This window comes from Neofelis nebulosa, chromosome 14 (assembly GCF_028018385.1).
Source record: "Neofelis nebulosa isolate mNeoNeb1 chromosome 14, mNeoNeb1.pri, whole genome shotgun sequence".
NCBI classification, from domain to species: Eukaryota; Metazoa; Chordata; class Mammalia; order Carnivora; family Felidae; genus Neofelis; species Neofelis nebulosa.
This window is the reverse complement of record NC_080795.1, coordinates 38,252,110-38,274,899: the sequence shown is the minus strand read 5'-3', so window position 1 is coordinate 38,274,899 and position 22,790 is coordinate 38,252,110. Positions and strand designations below refer to the sequence as shown.

Genomic DNA, 22,790 nt, shown 5'->3' with positions numbered 1-22,790 from the left:
GTTCCAGGGGCGCCTGGGTGGCGCAGTCGGTTAAGCGTCCGACTTCAGCCAGGTCACGATCTCGCGGTCCGTGAGTTCGAGCCCCGCGTCAGGCTCTGGGCTGATGGCTCGGAGCCTGGAGCCTGTTTCCAATTCTGTGTCTCCCTCTCTCTCTGCCCCTCCCCCGTTCATGCTCTGTCTCTCTCTGTCCCAAAAATAAATAAAAAAACGTTGAAAAAAAAATTAAAAAAAAAAAAAAAAAAAAAAAAAGAGTTCCATGGTCATTGGGAATTGCTAGGATAAAAAAAAAACTAAACAAATATTTTTTTATAGGTGTGTTTTTTTTAAGTTTATTTATTTATTTTGAGGCGGGGAGGGATAGAGGGAAGGGGAGAGAGAGAGAGAGAGAGAGAGAGAGAGAGAGAATTCCAAGCAGCCTCCTCACTGTCAGCACTGAGCTGGAGGTGGGGCTCAAACTCAGGAACCGTGGGATCATGACCTGAGCTGAAATCAAGAGTCAGATGCCTAACCGACTTAGCTACCGGGTGCCCCTATGGGTATATTCTTTAGCACTTTTACCAGGCATCATTGTCAATATCCAGGAGGGAGTTTTAATGTAGTATTTACAAACATTTTCTAAGCTTCAAATCATTTTGAGGGCATCATCTAGTCAGAGTACTGTTTGGAGGAACGTTGCTTGGAAAATAATTTTCCAGAAGAATAAAGGGAATACATAGCATTTAGCTAGCCCCACATGAAAATAAAAGAAGTCTCTTAAGACACTGAACAGTGGAGTTTAATTTTGCATTTCCACGGGCCAGATGTTCTCTGTTGCTGATGAAAGGTAGGTCAAGATGCTTTGTCAACCAGTATCTGACTGTGGGCTGACATGCCTCAGTAAAAACTAACACAGTCTACAATATGTGCCTGAGTCATAAATGATGGTTCAACTTCGCTCTGATGTAGTACCTTCAGTCAGGGTAAGATTTTCTTTATTTGGATATAGGACATACAGTTTGGTGCTGTAGCAGAGAGTGACAATAGTTTTAATTTGCGTCCTTCAAACTAATGACACCGGTTGCCTAGTGTATCCAATAAAAAATAAAATCCAATAAGGTATTGTCAAATGATTCATTTTTAGCAGTGTAACTTTCTTGTGAGCCTTCTAAGGTTGATTAAAAATATATCTTGAGGAAACTGAGTTTACCTATTACATAGAATCGTTAGAAATAAGCCAAATATTGGAAGACCTTCGCTAAAAATGATTAGAGTTTTAGAGAAGTTGCCTTTAATTTTTCTGATAGAAGAAAGATAATTTGTTTTTGTTTTTTTTTTCCCTATTGAAGTTCTGGCAATACAATTCTAAGAGTGCAGAGGCTGCATTTGAGATAAAAGAACAGTAGTAAGTCAACTTCCTTTCAAAAGCACAAGTACTTGCATTCCCTTGAATAGGTTATGACAAAATCATTTCTAATAATAGATGATTTTCTGTTCTTAGTTTGCTGCATTTAAGTGAGTACTTGGAGACAACAAAACCCAATGTGTTAGGTTGCTGGCTGTATAATTTACTAATTACATAATGAAGTCTTACTTGTTTATCAGTTATAATTAAATTTACCATGCATAATCTGTGCTAAAATGAAGAACGCTATAAAATGATACTACTGGACTAAATCACCTCCTTAGGTTGGTCATCTAAAATTCTAGAATTTCTACGCCCACACGTTAGCCTTCAGGCTTGGATTTTGAGTTCCTCTTCGCTCAAGGGTTTCATAATTGCCTCCTTGGCTGCTTTGGTTCTTTTAACTAGGAAAAACTTAAATTTGTTATTTATAAATAAAATTTGAAATGACGTTACAAGTTCAGTAGCTGTCCTAAAACTAATTATAAAAACATAAAAAAGCACTGATCAGATTTCTAGGTTCTTCACTGCTCAATATTCTGTACAACTCTAGCAATCTTTGTTTATTAGCACATTATTCTGACATTTTTACTTAGAATAAGTTTTGTGGGGAGCACTTGCATGGCTCAGTTCGTTAAGTGACTGACTCTTGGTTTCGGCTCAGGTCATGATCTCACTGTCTGTGAGATCAAGCCCCACACTGGGCTCTGCACCGTCAGAAATCCACTCCCCCCCACCCCCCACTTGCACATGTGCGTGCTTTCCCTCTCTCAACCCCCCTCTCAAAATAAATAATGTTTTTAAAAAAAGTATAAGTTTGGCAGTAAGTTAACTCATTACAAAATAAGTATGAAAGAAAGATTCACTGTTGCTTGCAAAAAAAAATGTAGCCTTGGTGTGGCATTCCCAGATGTTGAAAAATAATGATTTTGAGAAGGGAGTGACCATTCATGTAGTTTCATCTCTAGTTTGTTTATGTTGGGACTGTATGTCCCTACCATGACTGAGAGATAATTTCAAGGTTAACTAACTTCCTTTGAGGTTTGAAATAAAAATGAAGAAAGAGATGCCTAGGAAAACCCAGGTATATTTGGTCTTTTTTAAAAGTTAATATTTTTTTAAGTTTTAAATCTTATTTATTTTTTTAATGTTTATTTTGAGAGAGAGGGAGAGAGGGAGGGAGGGAGAGAGAGAGAGAACAAGTGGGGGCGGGGCAGAGAGGGAGACACAGAATCCAAAGCAGGCTCCAGGCTCTGAGCTGTTAGCACAGAGCCCAACATGGGGCTCGAACTCACCAACTGGGGAGATCATGACCTGAGCCGAAGTTGGACGCTCACCCGAATGAGCCACCCAGGTGCCCCAAAACTCAAGAATTTTTTAAAAATTAAAAAAACGTCATGCATCAAAGACTTTCTGAAAGTTATCTTCTATTGTGTGGAAAACATTTGGATATATATAATTTATTGAAACCCTACTATACCTAGAATTGGAAAGTTATGAAAAGAGATAGGAGTGATTTGGAATCCTAAACAAAAATTAATTTTAATAAAAGATTAAGTTGTTTTGATGATAAAACTGAAGTACTTAAAGGAATTCTCCTAAAACCATAAAGGAAATAGACACTTTGTAAGAAGGTATATAGAAAAGCAAGCAAAATGGAAGTTGAGAAAGGCATTTTTTTTTATTTTTTATTTTTCGAGAGAGTGTCGTCAGGGAGGGGCAGAGAGAGAGGGAGACACAGCATCTGAAGCAGGCTCTAGGCTCCAGCCAGTTGTCAGCACAGAGCCTAATGCAGGGCTCGAACCCACAAACCGTGAGACTTCGACTCATGACCTGAGTTGAAGTTGGATATTTAACTAATTGACTGAGCCACCCAGGTACCCCAAGGCATTTTTAAATATACATTTTGTAGTTAAGATTTACTTTAAACTTATATTGCACATTCTTTCAAAGACTTTCACCCGCTACCAGGAAACCATTTCAAGGATCTCAGTAACAAGGAAGATAGCCCATTCTATTACCTACATTTACAAGGGAAAAAAATTGGTGCTGTAGAAAGACTGTATTTGTTACTTAGAATACACACGGACAGAACCGAGAGCAGCCACCTGACTTGAGTTCTCCCTCTACCTCGTTTGTTTAGTTTACTTACTTTGTGGGTTTCCCACATAAATAGATTATAAATAGCTGCATTCTAGTAATGAATTTAAATATTCATATATTTTGAAGGTTAGTCTTCAAGATTTAAAGGCAAAACATCTTTGAAGGTCCCTAAAATATGTTTTTATTCCTTGGGAGTGAACTGAGATATAAGGCTGAAAGAAATCATTCTAATTACAGCATTACATTCAGTTTTCATTGTGAAGCCAAGCTAGATTGCGTCAAAGCCTTGGGCAAGTCATGGGAACTGTCACAAAGGAGAGTCCTAAACTTTATTTTAAGGGACGGAAGAAGTGTTGGAAGGGGAAAGCGCCTATACCCCCAGAGAAGGGGGTTGCTTCTGCTGTGATCCCTGGTAACATTTGAACTAAGAGAAGCATCTTATCAGATTGGATAGTTTTCAGTTGTTTTTCTTTTCAATCTTTTCTTTTTATTTACAGTGGATGGAACTGAGGTTCAACACTCTGGCAAAATGCCCACACTGCAAAAAAATGTAAGTTTCTCTACCATTGGAAATGCTACTGGGAAGTTCTCGAGAACAGTTTAAAGAGTTTAGAATTCTCACTTTGGTAGATTTTGATTTGCAGACATGCCATGGGACAAATGCATGTTTAATATATTTATGCTTTTCAAAACTAAAAAAAGACATCTTTAAATTGATTAATATATTCTATTTTGAAATGAAAACGATTGGGCTTGATTATCACTCTCCAAAGGGAAATCAATTTCTAAGAAAGAAATTACTAAAATTGCCAGTAACCTGGTGAGGATTTGCAAATGTCCTGAGAGGTTATGATCTGTTGCAAATATTCTAAAATTTGTATTTAAAATATGGCTGTAATCTAGGAGAAACACCAAGTGCCTGGGGGTTTATAATTAGGTAGTTGTTAACTTTTTTTCATTTCCTATCTGCTGAGATTATTCTCTGATAGCAGATTTTATATAATTATTTATCTGTCTTAACTATTCAGTCTATTTTCTCTATTCCTAAATAGTGTACCTAAGGAAATTAACAAAACGTAATATAAAAATGGGAAAAAAGTAGAAGATAGTTTGATCAAAGACATTTTATGGCAGCTGTGTTGGAGGTCCCCAAATCACCCCAAGATTCTGTGATTTTCTAGGAGTACTATTAGGAGTTAGTATATATTTGTACTCATAGCTATGATTTATTATACAAAGAAAAATCAATAAAAGAAAAGGCACATGGGACAATGTCTGAAGGAAACCACATGTCAGTTTCCAAGAGTCCTCTCCTAGGTGAGTCACACAGAAAGGGCTTAATGCCTCCAGCAGGGAATTGTTACAACACAGATGAAATATTATCTACCGGAGAAGCTCATTAGAGATTCAGTGTCCAAGGTTTTTATCGGAGCTGACCACACAGGCACCTATTACATGGCACATACCAAATTTCCAAACTCTCAGAAGGAAAGCATTCAGTATTCAGCATAAACCATATTGTTTGCACAAACAATTTAGGCACGGTAAGCCATTCTTATCAGTTAGGGAATTGTGGGAACATTGTAGAAATTTAGGTTCACAGATGCTAGCCAAGGGTCCCATCTTGAAAGCAGACCTTTCAAAGGAGAGCTATCTCAGGCTTGCTATACATTGCCTCTTCCTGCACAGTATTTATTTTGATAACAAAATTCTAATTTGAAAATTATTGTTGTCCACTTATGTGTGTGAATTGTAACTTAAGCTAAGGAAATGAAACTGCAGTGTTTTGACAGGTCAGGTTTTTTTTATAAAAAATTTTTTTTTAATGTTTATTTTTTTGAGAGTGAGAGAGACAGAGTGCAAGCAGCGGAGAGGCAGAATCTGAAACAGGCTCCAGGCTCTGAGCTGTCAGCACAGATCCCGACGCGGGGCTCGAACTCACAAACCGTGAGGTCATGACCTGAGCTGAAGCCAGACGCTTAACTGACTGAGCCACCCAGGCAGCCCGACGGGTCAACTTTTAACATTGAAAATATGGGTTCATAGTTTAATTGGTGTGGTCCCTAGTTTGATATAAAAACCATATCTATTTTGAGGAAATCCTAAGAATGATTTCTAGGAGAAAAGAATTGAAGTGTCTGAATAGAATGTATGTAATAAAATCTATTTATCTCTGCTAGATCTAATTCCAACTCAATATAGCCCCATAAGAATAACTTGTTACAGCATATTTCTAGCTTCAAAGGAACAGATACTTCCTTTTTTATTTGTGAAATTAAGCAACTGAATTCTTAACTTTGTTGAATCCAGTAGAAGTCTGTACGTGGAGAGGCAAAGTGGATAAACCCAATAAGCACACAGAAAAATATATACTTTAGAGACACTCCCCCCACATGTACGTGAATATGTATGTGAATGATCCAGATTTCTTTTTTTTTTTTTTTAATGTTTATTTATTTTTGAGAGAGAGAGAGAGTGAGTGGGGGAGGGACAGAGAGTGGGAGACACAGAAACCAAAACAGGCTCCAGGCTCCAGGCTGGCAGCCCGGAGCCCAATATGGGGCTTGAACTCACAAACCATGAGATCATGACCTGAGCCAAAGTCGGACGCTTAACCGACTGAGCCGCCCAGGCACCCCTGAATGATCCAGATTTCTTTTTTTTTTTTTAATTTTTTTTTTAACGTTTTATTTATTTTTGAGACAGAGACAGAGCATGAATGGGGGAGGGGCAGAGAGAGAGGGAGACACAGAATCGGAAGCAGGCTCCAGGCTCTGAGCCATCAGCCCAGAGCCCGACGTGGGGCTCGAGCTCTCGGACCGCGAGATCGTGACCTGAGCCGAAGTCGGACGCCTAACCGACTGAGCCACCCAGGCGCCCCTGATCTAGATTTCTGAGTGTTATTTCTGTTTTCACAAAAAGGAAAATATTAAATTGCAAACTGTCTTCACCAAGATCACTAAAAATTCTGTGGAAAATAAAAAGCAGAAATTTTTTGTGATGAGCAGATTGTATGCTAAGCACAGTGATGGTTACTTTATATACAGAGATGCCCGAACTGTAATCCTTTCAGCAATCCTGGAATGCAGGAATTATTATCCTCATTTTACAGATGAGGAACTGTTAGAGAGGTTAAGGATTTTGCTCAAATGACTTGGGTAATTATTTTAGAACAGTGGCAATATTTTGCTGATAATAAAGAAGTATTGAATGTCTAGATAGTCTATGATTGGTTAAAATATCACAAGACAGTGTATTAATGTTAAGAAGAATTTATATCAATTACATAAGGAACTACTTGCATAGACATTTCACATGGAATAAGTCTGCTTAAATATCATTCTTAAAGGAACATGTATGGAATTGGGATCACATGCTAACCATGGGAGGACTCAGGACATCCGTTACTTATTTGAGTAAAGACACTGCTGTCACATGAACACCCATGGCTTCTTGTCTACATTTTCTTTTCCCTTGGAATGTTTTTCTTCGTAACAAAATGATGAGACGTCTGTTGCGATATGATTCTAAGAATATTGTTTCTTTAAACACAAATATAAAATACCCTAAAACTATTTTTAAGTTCTAGGAGTTACTAAATCATCACCAGGAAACCCTCACAGAACATGTGCAGGAAAGCTTCCCCCAGGGGCCTCCAGAGACCAAGGAGCGTTTTTTCATGTCACTGTTTCTTACTCATGCAGTGAGTGGGGCTGTTGTAGCCGAAGGTGAGGTTGCTCTTTCAGGTGGGTGGCTTGTGGCCACTGCGGGACAGGAGCTATAGTCCTAGCACTCTGAGAGTCCTACTCGTACCCTATCATTATAACCGTCCTCAGGCTGGGAGAGACGGTGGTTTAATCCACGGTGATTATCACTGAATATCATTTCTCTGTCTCAGTGATGTACTCCTTTGTGGATCACCTCCTGACGTTTTAAATAGTTGTGGACTCTTACTCTCTTTCATTTTGCTGTTTAGTGCTTTCTTTTATAATTCTCCGTGAATTCAGTAAACAGTCCTGCACCAGGTACTGGGCGCTTGAAATAAAAGATGTAACCTTGCCTTCGGGGAACTTATTCTTGTGGGTGTAGGGAAGAGAATAGGCAACTAGAGTAAAGTTTTTTAAGTGCTTTGGAAGAGATACACCCTGCCTTTTCTGTTCTCAGGAGCCCTCACCTCAGATTGGAGGGAAAGGGAACTTAAGACTTCCAGGAGGGGGGTGTATGAAGTAAGTCATTCAAGATGAGTGGGAATGATGTGAAAGAGACTGCAGGATGCTTCCTTGTAGAAGGAGCTACCTGTGCAGAGGCACAGTGGAGTCAAAGTGTAGACGTGGTATTAAGGAAATGGAATAAATAGGATTGAATGTGAAGGTATAAGAGAGAGATTGCGCTGAAGGATGGCTTTATATCTGAGGGGCTCACTAAGATAGGGAATCTAGCATCTAGAAGAACTAGGTCTGGAAGAAAGATGCTACATTCATTTTGAACATATTAGATACAAAGACAGTCTAGGTTTGCCAGATTGGCTGAGTCTTCATCCCTTGAACTTCAGAGCCATCCACTTTTCAAACTACTGATCCTGGATCAATATGGCCATGGCTTCTCCCTTCCTTTACCAAGATAACTGACAGCTGAAAGAATTCTGTGTTGGTTATCTTTTTACAAAAGTATAGCTTTACACTTCAACAAAACCCTGGCTTAATGCTCCGGTTGGAAGTGTCCCTCATTAACTCCCTCTTCCGTTCTCCAAAATAATGATCTCCAGATATTTACTGTTCCTCTTAGGCTCCCATCCCTAACGCTACTACTCTCGCAGCCTCAGCAGATGAGTCGCCTTCTGCCTCCGATATGATTGAACCTATCTGTGAACTCCCTCGTCTTTGCACTGCCTGCCTGTACGATGTGTGCCCTTTGTTTCCTCTTCACACAGGGAGGGGGTCTCTTCCTCTCCATGCTTTTCCCTTCCCTTAATCACGGCACCCATTCGCTCTGGAGTGAAGTGCAGTTAGCCGTCATCCCCACTAGGCCACTGAATTTGTTCTGATAAAATTCACATCTCCGTTGCAAATTCTAATAGGTCTGTTCAGTCCCCATCCTGTTTGTTTTCTCTGTGGTGAGTATTTAGTTCTTGTTGATCATCTTCTTTTTTTCCTTACAATTTGTTCTTTGCGTGAAGTCCAGGTACCACTTTTTCCTGGTTTCCTCCCATTTCTGAAAACATTGCTTTGCTCTCTCCTTTGTTGACTTCACTTTCTCTTCCAAGTTGTTAAATATTGTTCTCGCGGGTTGCAACTTGACTACACTGTATCCTGGTTTTCTCATAGTTTCTTCTGCCATTTGTGTACCATGAAATCGCAACCAAAATGCCACTGAATCACCCCAGATCTCTCTTTGGAGCTTCGGATATAGATATACAATCTGTATTCACTATTTTCCCTGTAGTTATTTCAACCTGGGTGTCCACAGGCATCTCAAATGGTCATATCCAACTTCCTTACCCCACTCTACTAAGTTTCCTTGTATGTTGGTGAGTATATTACACTAATGGATGTTATCCCGTCTGCCCAGCTGACCACGCCAGAAATCCGAATGTATCTTTACTCTCCATATCCAAATGGAAGCAATTCTGTTCCCTGTCAGTTCTGTCTCTTGACATTTCAATTCTGTTCTCTTATTCTCACTATTCTTGCTTGAGTTCATGCATTTAAGGTCCCTCTCCAGGACTGTGATCATAGCTTTGTAATTTATCTCTTGGCCTTCAGTCTCGCTGTTCTCTATCCATCTATTAGAGAATGACCCCAGATACAAATGTGATTTTAAACTCTTTGTCTTCACATGTTTTCGTAGCTCCAAAATTCACATCATGGCATACAGTTGTGCAAGTTGTATACTTCACAACGAGGTACTGTTTTCATTGTTATCCTAGGTTTGTCTATATATGTGGCATATAAACTATCCTGAGGAAGGATATATTCTACTTATCGACATAAATGCACTGTATGGATTATTATAGGGTAGACCCATTGCCTAAAATCCAAAATCAAACTCCAATTTTCTTAGCAAGGTTTAGGTATTTGCCTCCAGGTTTAGGTATTTGCCTGACTTCCCTAGTGTTATCTTTATTATGCACCTTTACACACAACCCACTATGGGCCAACTTCAACAAATTCTTCTACTTCTATAAATATACAATAGAGTTTCTTGCTTCTGTCCCTAATCCTCATCCTGCTAGGCCTGGGATGACCTGGCTAGTCCCTTTCTCATTATTATAAATCTGGAAAATCCCTACCTAACTTTACATATTAGCTCATACAGCCCTTGCTTCCACTGCTCTCCTCTCCTACTCTCCTACAGAAACCTTCTCCAGAAGAAAGGTTATTCTGCTGCTTGTTTTTTGAACAAAATTCTTACTTTGTTCATACCTGAACAATGCCACTGTTACCTGCTAAAATGACTTACTTACTTTCTCATCTATCCACATCTTATCCTGTCCTTAAGCCTCACCTAATAAAACCTTCCCTGGTGACTTCCTCTGAAAATTGTGCTGTAAATAACATTGCTTGGCATTGCCTTCATTTTCTACATGTTCTTTATACTGCTCGTGGCCCATAAGGGGAATATTGTGAAGGGGAAGGTTAATAATTTGAAGAGTGAATAGTTACATGTTTGGGAAGTATTGCATGACCTTTTCCTTTTGGGAGATTCAGTGTCCATATTTTGCATATTAGAGTCTCTTGACTTTCACATTCAGTAAAATGAAAGACTAGTTAATAATTATACCAAACATCCTTTTAAAGGCATAGCTCAGTTCCTATGAAAGTTAAGAAAATACCTAGGGACCAGCAATAAAGAGGAAATGGCAATCAGGATTGTCATTTCGAATATCCTGAGAGTATTTGCCAATAGTAGGGGTCCACAGCCTTGGGTTTCCATGTTCAGATGAAGAACAAGAGAAAGGCCTTGGCCTTGCAGAAAGTGGAGAATTGGAATACCATCTTTTGTCCCCAGAGAAAGCCCTTCATTGTCCATGAAAAGAGTAGTCAGGAAAAAAATCCACCAGGAAAGGAATATTACAAAGTAGAGGTTTTAGAAGAACAATGACTTTGAGCCGTATAGTTTACTCTTTTATATGGTTTAGGAAAACCCAGTCCCAGAAATCAACTTAAAGTGGTTTAGGGTTTGCCTCATTCTAGGGAGCCTAAGAAAGACAAGTGAAAATTCTCTGTGGATGAAGCCACCCCTAAACCATTCTTATGGCTTTCTTACATTAAGATTACCAAAATAAATTTTTCAACAAAATTTACCAACCACGTGAGGAAACAAGGTCCTATAAGCAGAATCAGCATCAATAACAAACAGTATAATTAGACTCCCAAGGACTTCACATATAATTATTAGTTATAGAATGTGTTATAACCATGTGTAAAATGTTTAATAAAATAGAAATTAGAAAACAGATAGTCTATAAAAAAATGAACAAGCACACCCTTGAACCTGTACGCAAATTTGCATAGCAACTTTATTCTTTATAGACCCCAATTGGGAACAACCCAGATGTCCTTCCATGGGTGAATGGTTATACAAACTGTGGTACTTCCCTACCTTGAAATACTACCTAGCAATGAAAGGAATGAGCTATTGACACATGCAACAGCTTGCATGAATCTTGAGGAATTTATGTTGAGTGAAAAAAAAAAAAGTCCCACCAGGTTGCCTACAGGATGATTCCATTTATGTAACATTTGAAATGGTGAAATTTTAGAAATGGAGAACAGACAATAGGCAGGTGGGAGGGATGTGGGTATGGTTATGAAAGGGTCTTTGTAGTGTTGGAACTGTTCCGTATGTTGACTGTGGTAATGGATACTTAAACCCACACATGTGATAAGATGGTGTAGAATTAAACACACACATACACAAATGAGTATAGGTAAAGAAGGAAATCTGAGTATCAGTGGATTGTATCAGTGTCAATATCCTCGTCATAAATACTGTACTGTAGTTTGCCAGATGTTACCACTGGATACATAGCACCAAAAATGCATGCGATCTCTCTATATTATTTCTTACAACTGCTTATGAATCTACAGTTGTCTTAAAATAAAACATTTACCTAACAAAAGCAACAACCAGGTAGATTTAAAAGAAACAATAAAACATACAGAAATTGAAAGTTACAGAAATTAAAATGCAGTAGACAGGTTAAGCAGAAGATTAAGCTGAAAACCAACGTTGTAGATTAGAAGATAGAGATAAGGAAATTACCCAGAATCCATCAGGGACACAGAGGTGATAGTAATATTAGGAGAAATATATATGAGAACATTCAAAATATATCTGAAGGCAAAAACAGAGAATGAGATGGGTGGGGCATTTTGAAGAGCGAATCCCTGAAGATTTTCAGATCTATGAAAGGTACAAGCCCTTGGATTTGAAGAGAACAATGAAATCCATGCAAAAGGAGCAAATGCATTATAGTGAAATTGCAGAAAATCTATGATACATAGAAAATATTAAAATCAAAGAAAGAAAAGAGAGATTTTTTTTTTGAGATTTTATTTTTTTTAAGTAATCTTCACACCCAATGTGGGGCTTGAACTCACACACCTAAGATCGAAAGTCTCATGCTCCACAAGCTGAGCCAGTTGCCCAAGACAGATTTTTACTATAAAAAGGATGACAGTTTTGCCCACAAATATCTCAACAGCAACAATGGAAGCCAAAAAATAAATTTAAAAATACTTCATTAAGAGAAATTAACTATCAAACTGGTATTATAGAACTATCTAAACCATAATAGAATAATGGAGGCAAAATAAAAGTGTTTTCAAGTGCAGAACCAATGAACCAACAAACAACAACAAAAAATCCAGAACGTTTACTATCTTGATATCCTCACTAAAGAAACAGCTAAAAAGTAATTTAGGGAAAATGGAAAAATATCCCAGAAGATGGTTCTACAAGGCAAGAAGAAAAGGTAAACGGAGACATTGTAAACAGCCATCAAGAATGTTGAATAAAATAGCAAAAATAACAGTAATGGTAATATTAATGCTGATTAATTTATAGAAATAAAAATATAACAGAACTAAAATATTCTTTTTTGAGAGACAGGGTGTGAACAGGGGAGGGGCAGAGAGAAAGGAAGACAGAGAGTCTAAAGCAGGCTCTAGGCTCTGAGCTGTCAGCACAGAGCCCGATGCAGGGCTCAAACTCATGAACCTTGAGATCGTGACCTGAGCCAAAGCCAGACACTTAACTGACTGAGCCACCCAGGTGCCCCATAACAGAACTGAAATATTGGAGAACAAGAACATGTAAGCTGGGAGCAAATATTTGAAGTTAAAACTTCCTAAAATTCTTGTATTTATTGGGAAGGTAGATTTACTAAATGATTTTAGTTTTTAAATGTTAGGTATGTTAAAATTTTATATGCAACTACTAAGTTAGTAGAAATAAATTGTAAACCTAAACCTTTCTAAATGTAGGTGGAAAATAAACTAAAAGAATCCAAGTTAATCCACAAGAAATCCAGAAAAGAGGGTAGAAAAGCATAGAAAATACAGAAACCATAGAAAACAGAAGAGCAGAAATAATCCATATATATCTATATCTATATCTATATCTATATATCATCTATATCTATCTATCTATATAGATATCTATATAGATAGATAGATAGATATATCAGTTGTCAGAATATGTGTAATTAGACTAAACTTATCAGTAAGACTTGCCAGAAATTATCAGACTAGACTGAAGCCCATCTGTGCAATCTGAAAAAGAAATACACGAAATACAGGAGCATAGGATGGAAGTTAAAGGAGGGAAAAAGATCAAATCATGAAACCCTCAGCAAAGGAAAGATATACCAGGCAAACACTAACCAACATTAAAATAGTAATATTAATATTAGTTAAAAGAGCAGACTGCTGTTCTCTTCCTTTTATCAGAGGAACTGACCACCCAGCTAACCATATTTTCTAGCCTCTCTTGCAGAAGGTTGTAGCCATGTATTTAAGTTAAGGCCAATGGAATACGGACACAAGTGATGAGTGCAGCTTCCTTATACTCTCCTGAAAGGCAAAACTATTTGTCTTAATTTTCTCTCCACTCTTCCATGTGACTGAAAAAGTCACCTACAGCAGGAGCCTTGTCACCCGTTGCGTCTGGCAATGACAGTTAATCATGGAACCATGCTGTCTACCAACCCTAAGCTGTATTTACCTTTGAATTCTTTTCTGCAAGAGAAATAAACTTTTTTAAGCTACTGTATTCTGGATGTCTCTATGATAGGATTCTAGCAGGTACTTAAGTATCTCATATGCTTTAGGGTAAAAAGAATTATTATTATGGTCACTTCATCAAAAACATAAATTTTGAATTTGTATGCACCACATAACTTCAAAATAAGTAAAATAAAAATTGATAATTATAAGGGCTGTACTCCTGTAGACATAAATATGAAAAGGTAAACTCTAATACTTTTAGAAGACTTTAAAAATATTTTTATGACAGGTAGGAAAGAATATCCTACACAAGGCAACAAAAAGCACAAACTTGAAAGGAAAATGTTGATAATTTTTACTATATTAGAATTACTTTATGGGGCGTGTGATGGCTCAGTTGGTTAAGCGTCGGACTTCGACTGAGGTCATGATCTCACAGTTCGTGAGTTTGAGCCCCGCATCGGGCTGTGTGCTGACAGCTCAGAGCCTGGAGCCTGTTTCGGATTTTGTGGCTCCCTCTCTCTCTCTCTGCCCCTCCCCAACTTGCGCTCTGTGTGTGTGTCTCTCAAAAATAAATACACATTTAAAAAAATTAAAAAAAAAGAATTACCTTACATTACATTGATTTCATGAATAAAAACTCATTATCCAAAGATGTTATTAAAAATGAATTTTAGAAACCACAGGCCAGAATCCTCACCAACTGTACCAAGTTGGAACTGCCACTGCTATCACGGATTTCACCTCATTGCTGTTTGCAAGATCCCTGGTGGATGTAGTTTAAAAATTTTTAATAGCCAAGACTTCACTCAGTTATTGGCACAGTCTGTGAAGCATGGCTTTGAGACAGTATATGAGGTTACTAAAGTATGTATGCGCATAAGCTTTGTAAAGCATCCGGGAGCAGGACACTGGCACCAGCGTGTGACTAGCACCCCCTGCTGGACTGAGATCCACTTGCATGCTCTCCTCCAGTGGCTGTATCAAGTCCTTATTCAGATGGGTTCACCTCACAGTCCTGTAACATCTGAGTCTTAAATGGCCTCAGGCTTCTGCCTCTTGAAAACTGTTGAGCCCCTCCTGTACCCGAAGGATGGATGAGTCAGACATGATCGAGAACCCACAAAGGAACTTTGATGATACTTGACCTCTGTGACCAATTGTTGGATTTGGAGATGAAAGCAAAACAAAACAAAACAAAAAAACCTTGGTAACATACTGTCAGTACCAAGAACCTGTTTAGTTTACGTTGTAATTCTACAATCAACTAAAATGTGTACTTTTAGCAGAACTTTGTGTATAGTTAAAGGAGAGATGGCCAAGCCAGGGACAGATTACCTATTTGAGAAACGGTCCTAACAGATTCTTTTGTGTTTGGCACTTTAAGGTCATCGTTTGGCAGAAGTTTAGCATTAATAATCTTTCTGAAGTGTGTTTTAATCAGGTTTAGAACCCATGTGAGTCTTCTTTTCATGGGTTTTCATAATATTTCTAAATTATTTGTTTAATAATTTTTTTAAGTTTACTTTTATTTATTTTGAGAGAGAAAGAGCGAGAGAGTGTGAGTAGGGGAGTTACAGAGGGGGGGGGGGAGAGAGAATCCCAAGCAGTCTCCGTGCCATCAGAGAAGAGCCCTGCATGCGGGCTCCATTCCATGAACCGTGAGGTCATGACCTGAGCTGAGGTCATGAGTCAGATGCTTAACCGACTGAGCCACCCAGGCCCCCTGGGTTTTGTTTGTTTTTTAAGTAAAGGTTAATCTTGCTGATTAAAAAAAAAATAGGCTAAAAGAAGATATAGACAGTGTATATAGCTGCCTGGAAGAGTATGCAGATTATGTAAATATCATCTGTGAATCAGTAAGCTGAAGACAGCCCAAAACAAAGAGATGATAATATGAACAAGCACTTAATAGAAAAAGAAAACCAGTAGTCAGCTAATGTTTGAAAAGATGTTCTCTCTTTCTAGAAATCAGGGATATATATGTTAAAACCGCAGTAAAATACCATTCACACCCATGAAATTGTCAAGCATGGAAACAATACCAAGTTGAAGCGTTGATGTGGGAGGAGCATTGGAAGCTCTCATATAAAGAGAGTAGGGATATAAATTTAGCATTTATTCAAGTTGAAGATATGTCTACAATACAACCCAGCAATTCTGTTCCTAGGAATATGTTTGACAAATTCCTGCATATGTATGTAGGAAATATAAAGGAGTGTTCAAAGCAGCATTGTTATAATAGCAAAAAGTTAAGGAAAAAAACCCCTTGACTCTCCATCAATAGGGAGAATGAGTAAACTGGCACTTCTGTGGTAATGAACTAGATCTCTACATATCCACGTATGAGTATGGAAGAGTCTCATGTAGAGTATTCAGCAAACAAAAAAGGGCAAGTCACAAACGTGTACTTTAGCATGTGCACATACAAAGTTTTAACAACATGCAAAACAATACATATTGCATACAGATTCCACCTGTATAATAAATGTGTTTGAGCTTTTTCAATCTATGCAATAGGTGCTTGTTGGTCATTTCTCTATCCTGGCGATAACATGGCACTTGAGGTGTAGAGTAGCAATAGGTTATTTTTTTTTCTGGGGGAGACTTCCCAGAGGTAGTGACTGTAAATTGGGTGATGAAAAATGAGCATGGGTTTTCAAAGGAGAATTCATGCACTGAAATTAATGTACTACAGCTCACAGAAGAGCTGCTCCAATATTCACTTAGAACCTTTTGATTTATTTAATACAGAATTTTTTAATTATTTAATATATAATTCTAATAAACTGAGTTGGTTTGTAATCCATGGCAGATTACACTGCAAGAGGCCGATACACAGGTAAATGAGAAATGATAGCCAGCTGTGAGGTATAAAGGCAGGGCAAACCACCAAACGCTTGCATAAGAATTAAAACCAAAAGTAGTCTAAGGCTAAATATAACATAAAGGCAATGAATCATATGCCCTGGTAACTCTAGATAGCAACATATAGTATGCTGACGATGACCTCAGGTTATCCAGACGTTTATGTTTCAGTTCAAGAATTCAGGAATATTTATGATATATATTTGCAGTGATAGTCATAACATTTTAAAAAAATATTTGGAACTTAAAGGAAACCATTTTTCTGTTCTGCAAAGTTAACCTGTTTGGAATAGCAAATTTCTAAAGTGTGCCTAGCAAGTAATGTATTTCTGTATTTCGTTTATTCAGCATACATTCCTTGAGCACTTATATATGTGTTAATATATTTATGCTTAGGAAAAATAGAAAGTGCTAATTTGGCTGTGTGATCTCTGCTGTGCTTGTATCATTTTGAACATTACAAAAATCAGAAGTATAAATAACTAAAAACTTTTGGATTTAAAACTTCAGTTGAGAAGTATGATAATAGTATATGCTTTTATGAATTTCCCATAGGCTTCTTGGAGTATGTATTAAAAGATTTGAAAATTTTGGGGCGCCTGGGTGGCGCAGTCGGTTAAGCGTCCGACTTCAGCCAGGTCACGATCTCGCGGTCCGTGAGTTCGAGCCCCGCGTCAGGCTCTGGGCTGATGGCTCGGAGCCTGGAGCCTGTTTCCGATTCTGTGTCTCCCTCTCTCTCTGACCCTCCCCCATTCATGCTCTGTCTCTCTCTGTCCCAAAAATAAATAAAAAAACGTTGAAAAAAAAAAAAGATTTGAAAATTTAAATCTCTTTAATCTTGTAATCCTAATTCTAAATATTTATCTTGAGAAAACAAAGAAAACTAAGGAGAATGCTTAAAAAAATTTTTTTTAAACGTTTATTTATTTTGGAGAGAGAGACAGAGACAAAGCATGAGCAGGGTAGGGGCAGAGAGAGAGGGAGACACAGAATCCGAAGCAGGCTCCAGGCTGAGCTGTCAGCACAGCCCGACGTGGGGCTCGAACTCACAAACTGCAAGATCATGACCTGAGCCGAAGTTGGATGCTTAACTGACTGAGCCACCCAGGCATACCAAGGAGAATGCTCTTAAATGATGTTTACCTGGCATTATTTACAGTAATGAAAACCCTAAGTATCCAGTAGCAAAGAATTGGTTAACTTATGTTATATTCATCCATCAGAATTCCAATTTGAGGATACTTAATGACAGAAAAATACTTATGCTAGGTTGGTAAATTGCAAAAAAAAAATAATAAAAAATAAAAAATAAAAAAATGGCTGGAGGAAAATATGCCAAAATACTAGGTGACTAAAGTAATGGGATTAGAGGTAATTGCCTTTATCTTTTTTATTCTTTACTCTGTTTTCCAAATTTTCTAAAGTAAATATAGTAACTGTTATAACTGCAAAAAATCAAGTGCAATTTGCAAGATAGCATGTATTTTCCATCTTAGAATACATTTTTTGAAATCTATTTTTATCTTGGAAGATCATTACTGACCATAGTCGTCCTTTTGTGGATACGGTCAATAACCAAGACTTGAACTTTGTTTGAAGCCACAATAATGAAATATAATCAATATAATAGGATAGAATAGAAATTACATAATTAATATAATTTACCATTTATGATTTTATTAACTCATTAAAAATGACATTTTTATGCATGTTCTTGTCTCAAACGGAAGAAATAAATGGAAGCAGATATGTCACTAATGCCATAGAAGCAAACTCACAGAGATGAAATGGAGAATCTGTGTGTGAATAATGCTCTCTTTTGCTGTCGTGAATTTTCAGTTCTTCAGTGGGTAGTGCGCTCCCACGAAGACGCTGCTGTGCATATATTACCATTGGAATGATCTGTATTTTCATTGGAGTTGGATTAACTGTGAGTACTACTCTACCTCACTGTTAGAATTCTTTCTTCTCAACTTTATCAGTAGCAAATTGATGAGGCCTGAACCTTCAATGATCCCCAAAGAGCTCCCCAGCATATTAGGCCTGGAAGCTTCTGAAGGCCTGTGGGCAATCTGAAGCCCACTCCGTGGGCCTGTTTTTAATGGAGCTTGCCCATCCTGCGAAATAGTCTTTTGGGGCTCCTCTAAAGGTTGTTGACATTGGGGACTTTACCACCCGTTTAACAGAAGGCCACTGTTTTTATTTAGTGCCGTGGCCAAAGCAAAGGCAATACTCAATCAGCTACGAAGTTCTGAAAAACCGTTCTCTTTGTTTCTATGAAGCACACATTTATTATCATTTTGGGGATGGCTTATTTTTAGAGGAGACTGAAGCTACATAGTTGGCATGAGGATTATTCTGTCCCAGGAGAAGGAGGAGTTACTGATCTTTTTTGTCTCCATTTACTTCCCATGCTCCTTTGTGTCCCCTCGTCCCATATTATTTAAACACTCCTGTTGTGTCGTATAACACTACGGAGTTCAGATTACAGATTTAAATACTTAAAGGAATAACATAATCAAGTGGGCTTTTTTGTTTATTTCATAAAATTTATAGTTAATGTAACTAACAGTATTGTCTTATTAAAATTTACTGTGTCAGTGATAGTCAACAAATTTGACAACTCATAGTTCATAGGGATTTTATGGCCTCCGGGATAGATTTCATAAAAATCGCATGTAAGCCTATACAAGTTCTCTAAGCAATATTTGCTTAAAGTTTTTGATCTTTTATTACTGTATTTGCTTTTTATTTTAGGTTGGCACCCAAGACTTTGCAAGGCGATTTCATGCAACCTATGTTTCTTGGGCAATTGCTTATCTCTTAGGTTTGATCTGTCTTATCCGAGCTTGTTACTGGGGAGCCATAAGAGTGAGTTATCCAGAACATAGTTTTGCGTAAGCTCGCTTATGATTCAGTGATGCAGGTGAGAGTATCTAGCAGTTCTTGATAAGCTACTCTGGACATCTTTAAATCATGTATCCTAATGGATCCCATTCTGGTTTATGTATAAAGTTTCAAGACTTTGCGAGTATTTTATGAACAAATGCTCATTGCACTACATTATATGCAAATAGTTTGTTTTGCTGCTAGGGTTTCAAGCTCCGAATAATAAAACTGTGTCTTCATGTTCTTTTACATCTCTTAAAGGTATTTTTGGATTTGTCACCAAACATTACATATAACATCACCCTTTCGTTATTTTTAAATCAGTTCTTCCATTACTTGCTGATCTGTGAGTATTCCCAAGGAGTATTTATAAATGTTTCTACAATAGCTTCACATTTATACTCACGTTTTAATTAAACAGTGTCAAAATTGCTTGCTTTAAAATCTAAGCAATATGCATTTTGCTTGAACTGCTTACTGTAACTTTAACCTAAGATCATAGTGACCTTATTCAGGAAAAACAATTGAGTGTACCTTCAAAGACTTGACATTCTTGTCAGATAAAAACCATTTCTAGATACTGTATGCTTGTTTTTTGTTGTTTGTAGAAAGATACAATATTTTGGTAGTAACTTAAAATACAAGAATGAAAATATTTATTTGTCCACAGTTGGAGATAATGTTGGATAAATGTTTTTTCTCAAAGATCACAGGAGTTTTGTCTTTCATTTTTGTCTGCTTTTTTATTTACTAATTATAAAAGTTCTGGTCTAGATTTATGAAACTTAATGTTAATCATCTGTATGTATTCCTTTATAGATGTTGGAGGAAGTATTTCACATAACATGTTTTATAAAACTAACCATTTAAACAAAGATATATTTACACTGGGTTGCCCTCCTTTTCATTAGATCATAATAAATTTTTCCTCTTTGGGCTAATTATGGACTACTTATATGAGAAGAGAGCCTATGACATTTTACACTAGCTAAAATGTGAAGATTAGAGGTAGTTACTCTTATCATTCTTTTCAAATATAGCTGGTCAGATAGTTACCCAATTTATTCAAGAAAGTAGATCAAAGACAAAAAGCAACATAGTTTTCTAAGAATTCACTAGGATTTAAGGAATCAGCTCTCGCACTGCCTATCTTTGCAGTTTTGAAAAAGAAATTGCTTAATTGAGAAGAAATGTTCTAAAGCCTTTAATGTAGTAGAATTAAGATGATGAGATGATAGGAGTAAATTAATTGGCTATTCAAGAGGTAAGAATAATAAATTAAAGTATTTATGTTCCTGACTAGTATGAAAATGTACTCATCAGAGAATTTGGAGCAAAATACATGTAAACTTAAAAGAGTAAATGATAAATGTCTAAATGCCGTAGCTCAGGATTATATGTACCTTTGAAAATACACTAATAAAGATTATTGTTCAAATACTGCCTCATATTCCATTAAAAAAAAATGGTGTGGGGTGCTTGGGTGGGTCAGTTGTCTGTGCTGACAGCATGAAGCTTGCTTGGGATTCTCTCTCCCCCTCTCTCTTTGCCCCTCCCCTAGTCACTCATACACTTTCTTTTTCTTTCTCTCTCTCAAAATAAGTAAGTAAACATTAAAAAAAATTTAAAAAATAAAAATAAGATGGTGTTTCCAAAATAGATTTGAGTTATTACTCTAAAGGCGTTTTCATGTTTAAGAACATATATAATGTCGGGGTGCTTGGTTGGCTCAATAGGTCGAGTGACCTACTCTTGATTTCGGTTCAGGTCATGATCCCAGGGTCATGGGATTGAGCCCCACATCAGACTCCACATTGAGTGTGGAGCCTGCTTACGATTCTCTCTCTTTCCTCCTCTGCCTCTCTCGCCTGCTTGTGTGCTCTCTCTCTCTCTCTCTCTCTCTAAAATAATAAAAAAAGGAAGAACGTTATATAATGTTTCTTCATCTAATATTCACTTATATTTTTCTAGTATTTTCATGGTTTCCTTTTAAAAGTATAGATTTAAAATCTATTTATAATGCACTTGGTGTAAGGTATGAAATAAGAATCTAATTTATTTCTTTTCTTAATGGTTAGTTGTACCTGCATTGTGTATTGAATAACCAACGCATTCCTTTCCCACTAATTTGAAACCCCACATTAAATTGTATGCTGCATGATCTTTTTCCTTTTGGAATATAATTCCACGATAGCAGGAACCTTGGTGATCTTGTTCACTGCCTTATCTCCAGCATTTACAATAGTGTTTAGTGTATTTGTGTTCAACAGATTTGTTGTATGGATGAATAAATCATTGAATAAATTAGTGTGTTAAATTCTTATCCCTTGGGTCTGGACTTTATATTTTGTTACAGAATATATAGGTGAACATTCATACAATCTTCTGTTAAGTAAAAACTTTCTTAGTAAAACCCCAGAGCAGAAATCATACAAAAGGATTGATAGATTGTATGATTAAAAAAAAACAAAACCAAAAACACAAAACACTTCTGTGTGAAAAAAAAAAGTATAACGAAAGCCAAAAGATAAATTGTCTTTCTGAATTAGTAAGAAGAGTTAATCTTTGTAATATAGGAAGGGACTAAAGGCATGAAAAAAATATATTCATGAAAGAAGAAATACAAAAAGTAATAACACATAATCAAAGAAAGTGAGTTAAAACAGAAATACTATTTTTTACCTAGCATATTAACAAAGAATCAAAGAGTGATTAATCCCTGTAATGTTGAGGATATGAGGAAGCACACACACACACACACACACACACACACACACCACACAGTCTTTGATGTAGTTATTCTGTCTCTAGGAATTTATCCTAAAGGTGTCCTGGATAAAAGAACAAATATATTTGTACAATGATGTTTATCACATTTGTGTTCATATTAGGGATTAAAAGCAAGAAGTCCTTCAATTCAGGAATAAGGGATAGGTGAAATAAGTTATAGTACACTCATAGTAGGAAATAATAAGTAGTCATTAACAAAATGATGACATTTCTCATCTAATTGAATTGGCAATGGCTCATAAAATATTGTGTGACTAAATCAGATTACAAATCAATATGGACAATATAATCCACTTTTTGAAGAAAATGATTTTAGGTGTATGTGTTCAAAAAACTAAGGAAAATTAACACTAAAACATTAACAGGGCTTATTCCTGGGTGATGGAAGATAATCCAACTTTTTCAAAGTTTCTGTGCCAGATTAACAGTTGGAAAGTTTAAGTTTTGCTCTTGATCAATAGATAAGAATGTGATGATCACGTTCCATTTTCATTTAGCCTCTTGAAGTTTTAAAATTTATTAAAATCCAA

At 36.9% G+C, this 22,790-nt stretch overlaps 1 protein-coding gene across 5 annotated transcripts in view; it reads left to right on the top strand.

Annotated features, from left to right (window-relative positions):
- The window catches only part of PIP4P2 (phosphatidylinositol-4,5-bisphosphate 4-phosphatase 2), an 86,394-nt gene extending 65,483 nt beyond the window's left edge, over positions 1–20,911 (top strand). For all 5 annotated transcript variants that reach the window (XM_058698519.1, XM_058698518.1, XM_058698517.1 and 2 more), the window contains 3 exons: positions 3,982–4,034; positions 18,421–18,511; positions 19,339–20,911. In XM_058698519.1, the coding sequence (XP_058554502.1) occupies positions 3,982–4,034; positions 18,421–18,511; positions 19,339–19,482 (288 nt within the window). In that variant the 3' untranslated portion in view covers positions 19,483–20,911. The remainder of the gene's footprint in view (positions 1–3,981; positions 4,035–18,420; positions 18,512–19,338) is intronic.
- The last annotated feature ends 1,879 nt before the right edge of the window (positions 20,912–22,790 follow it).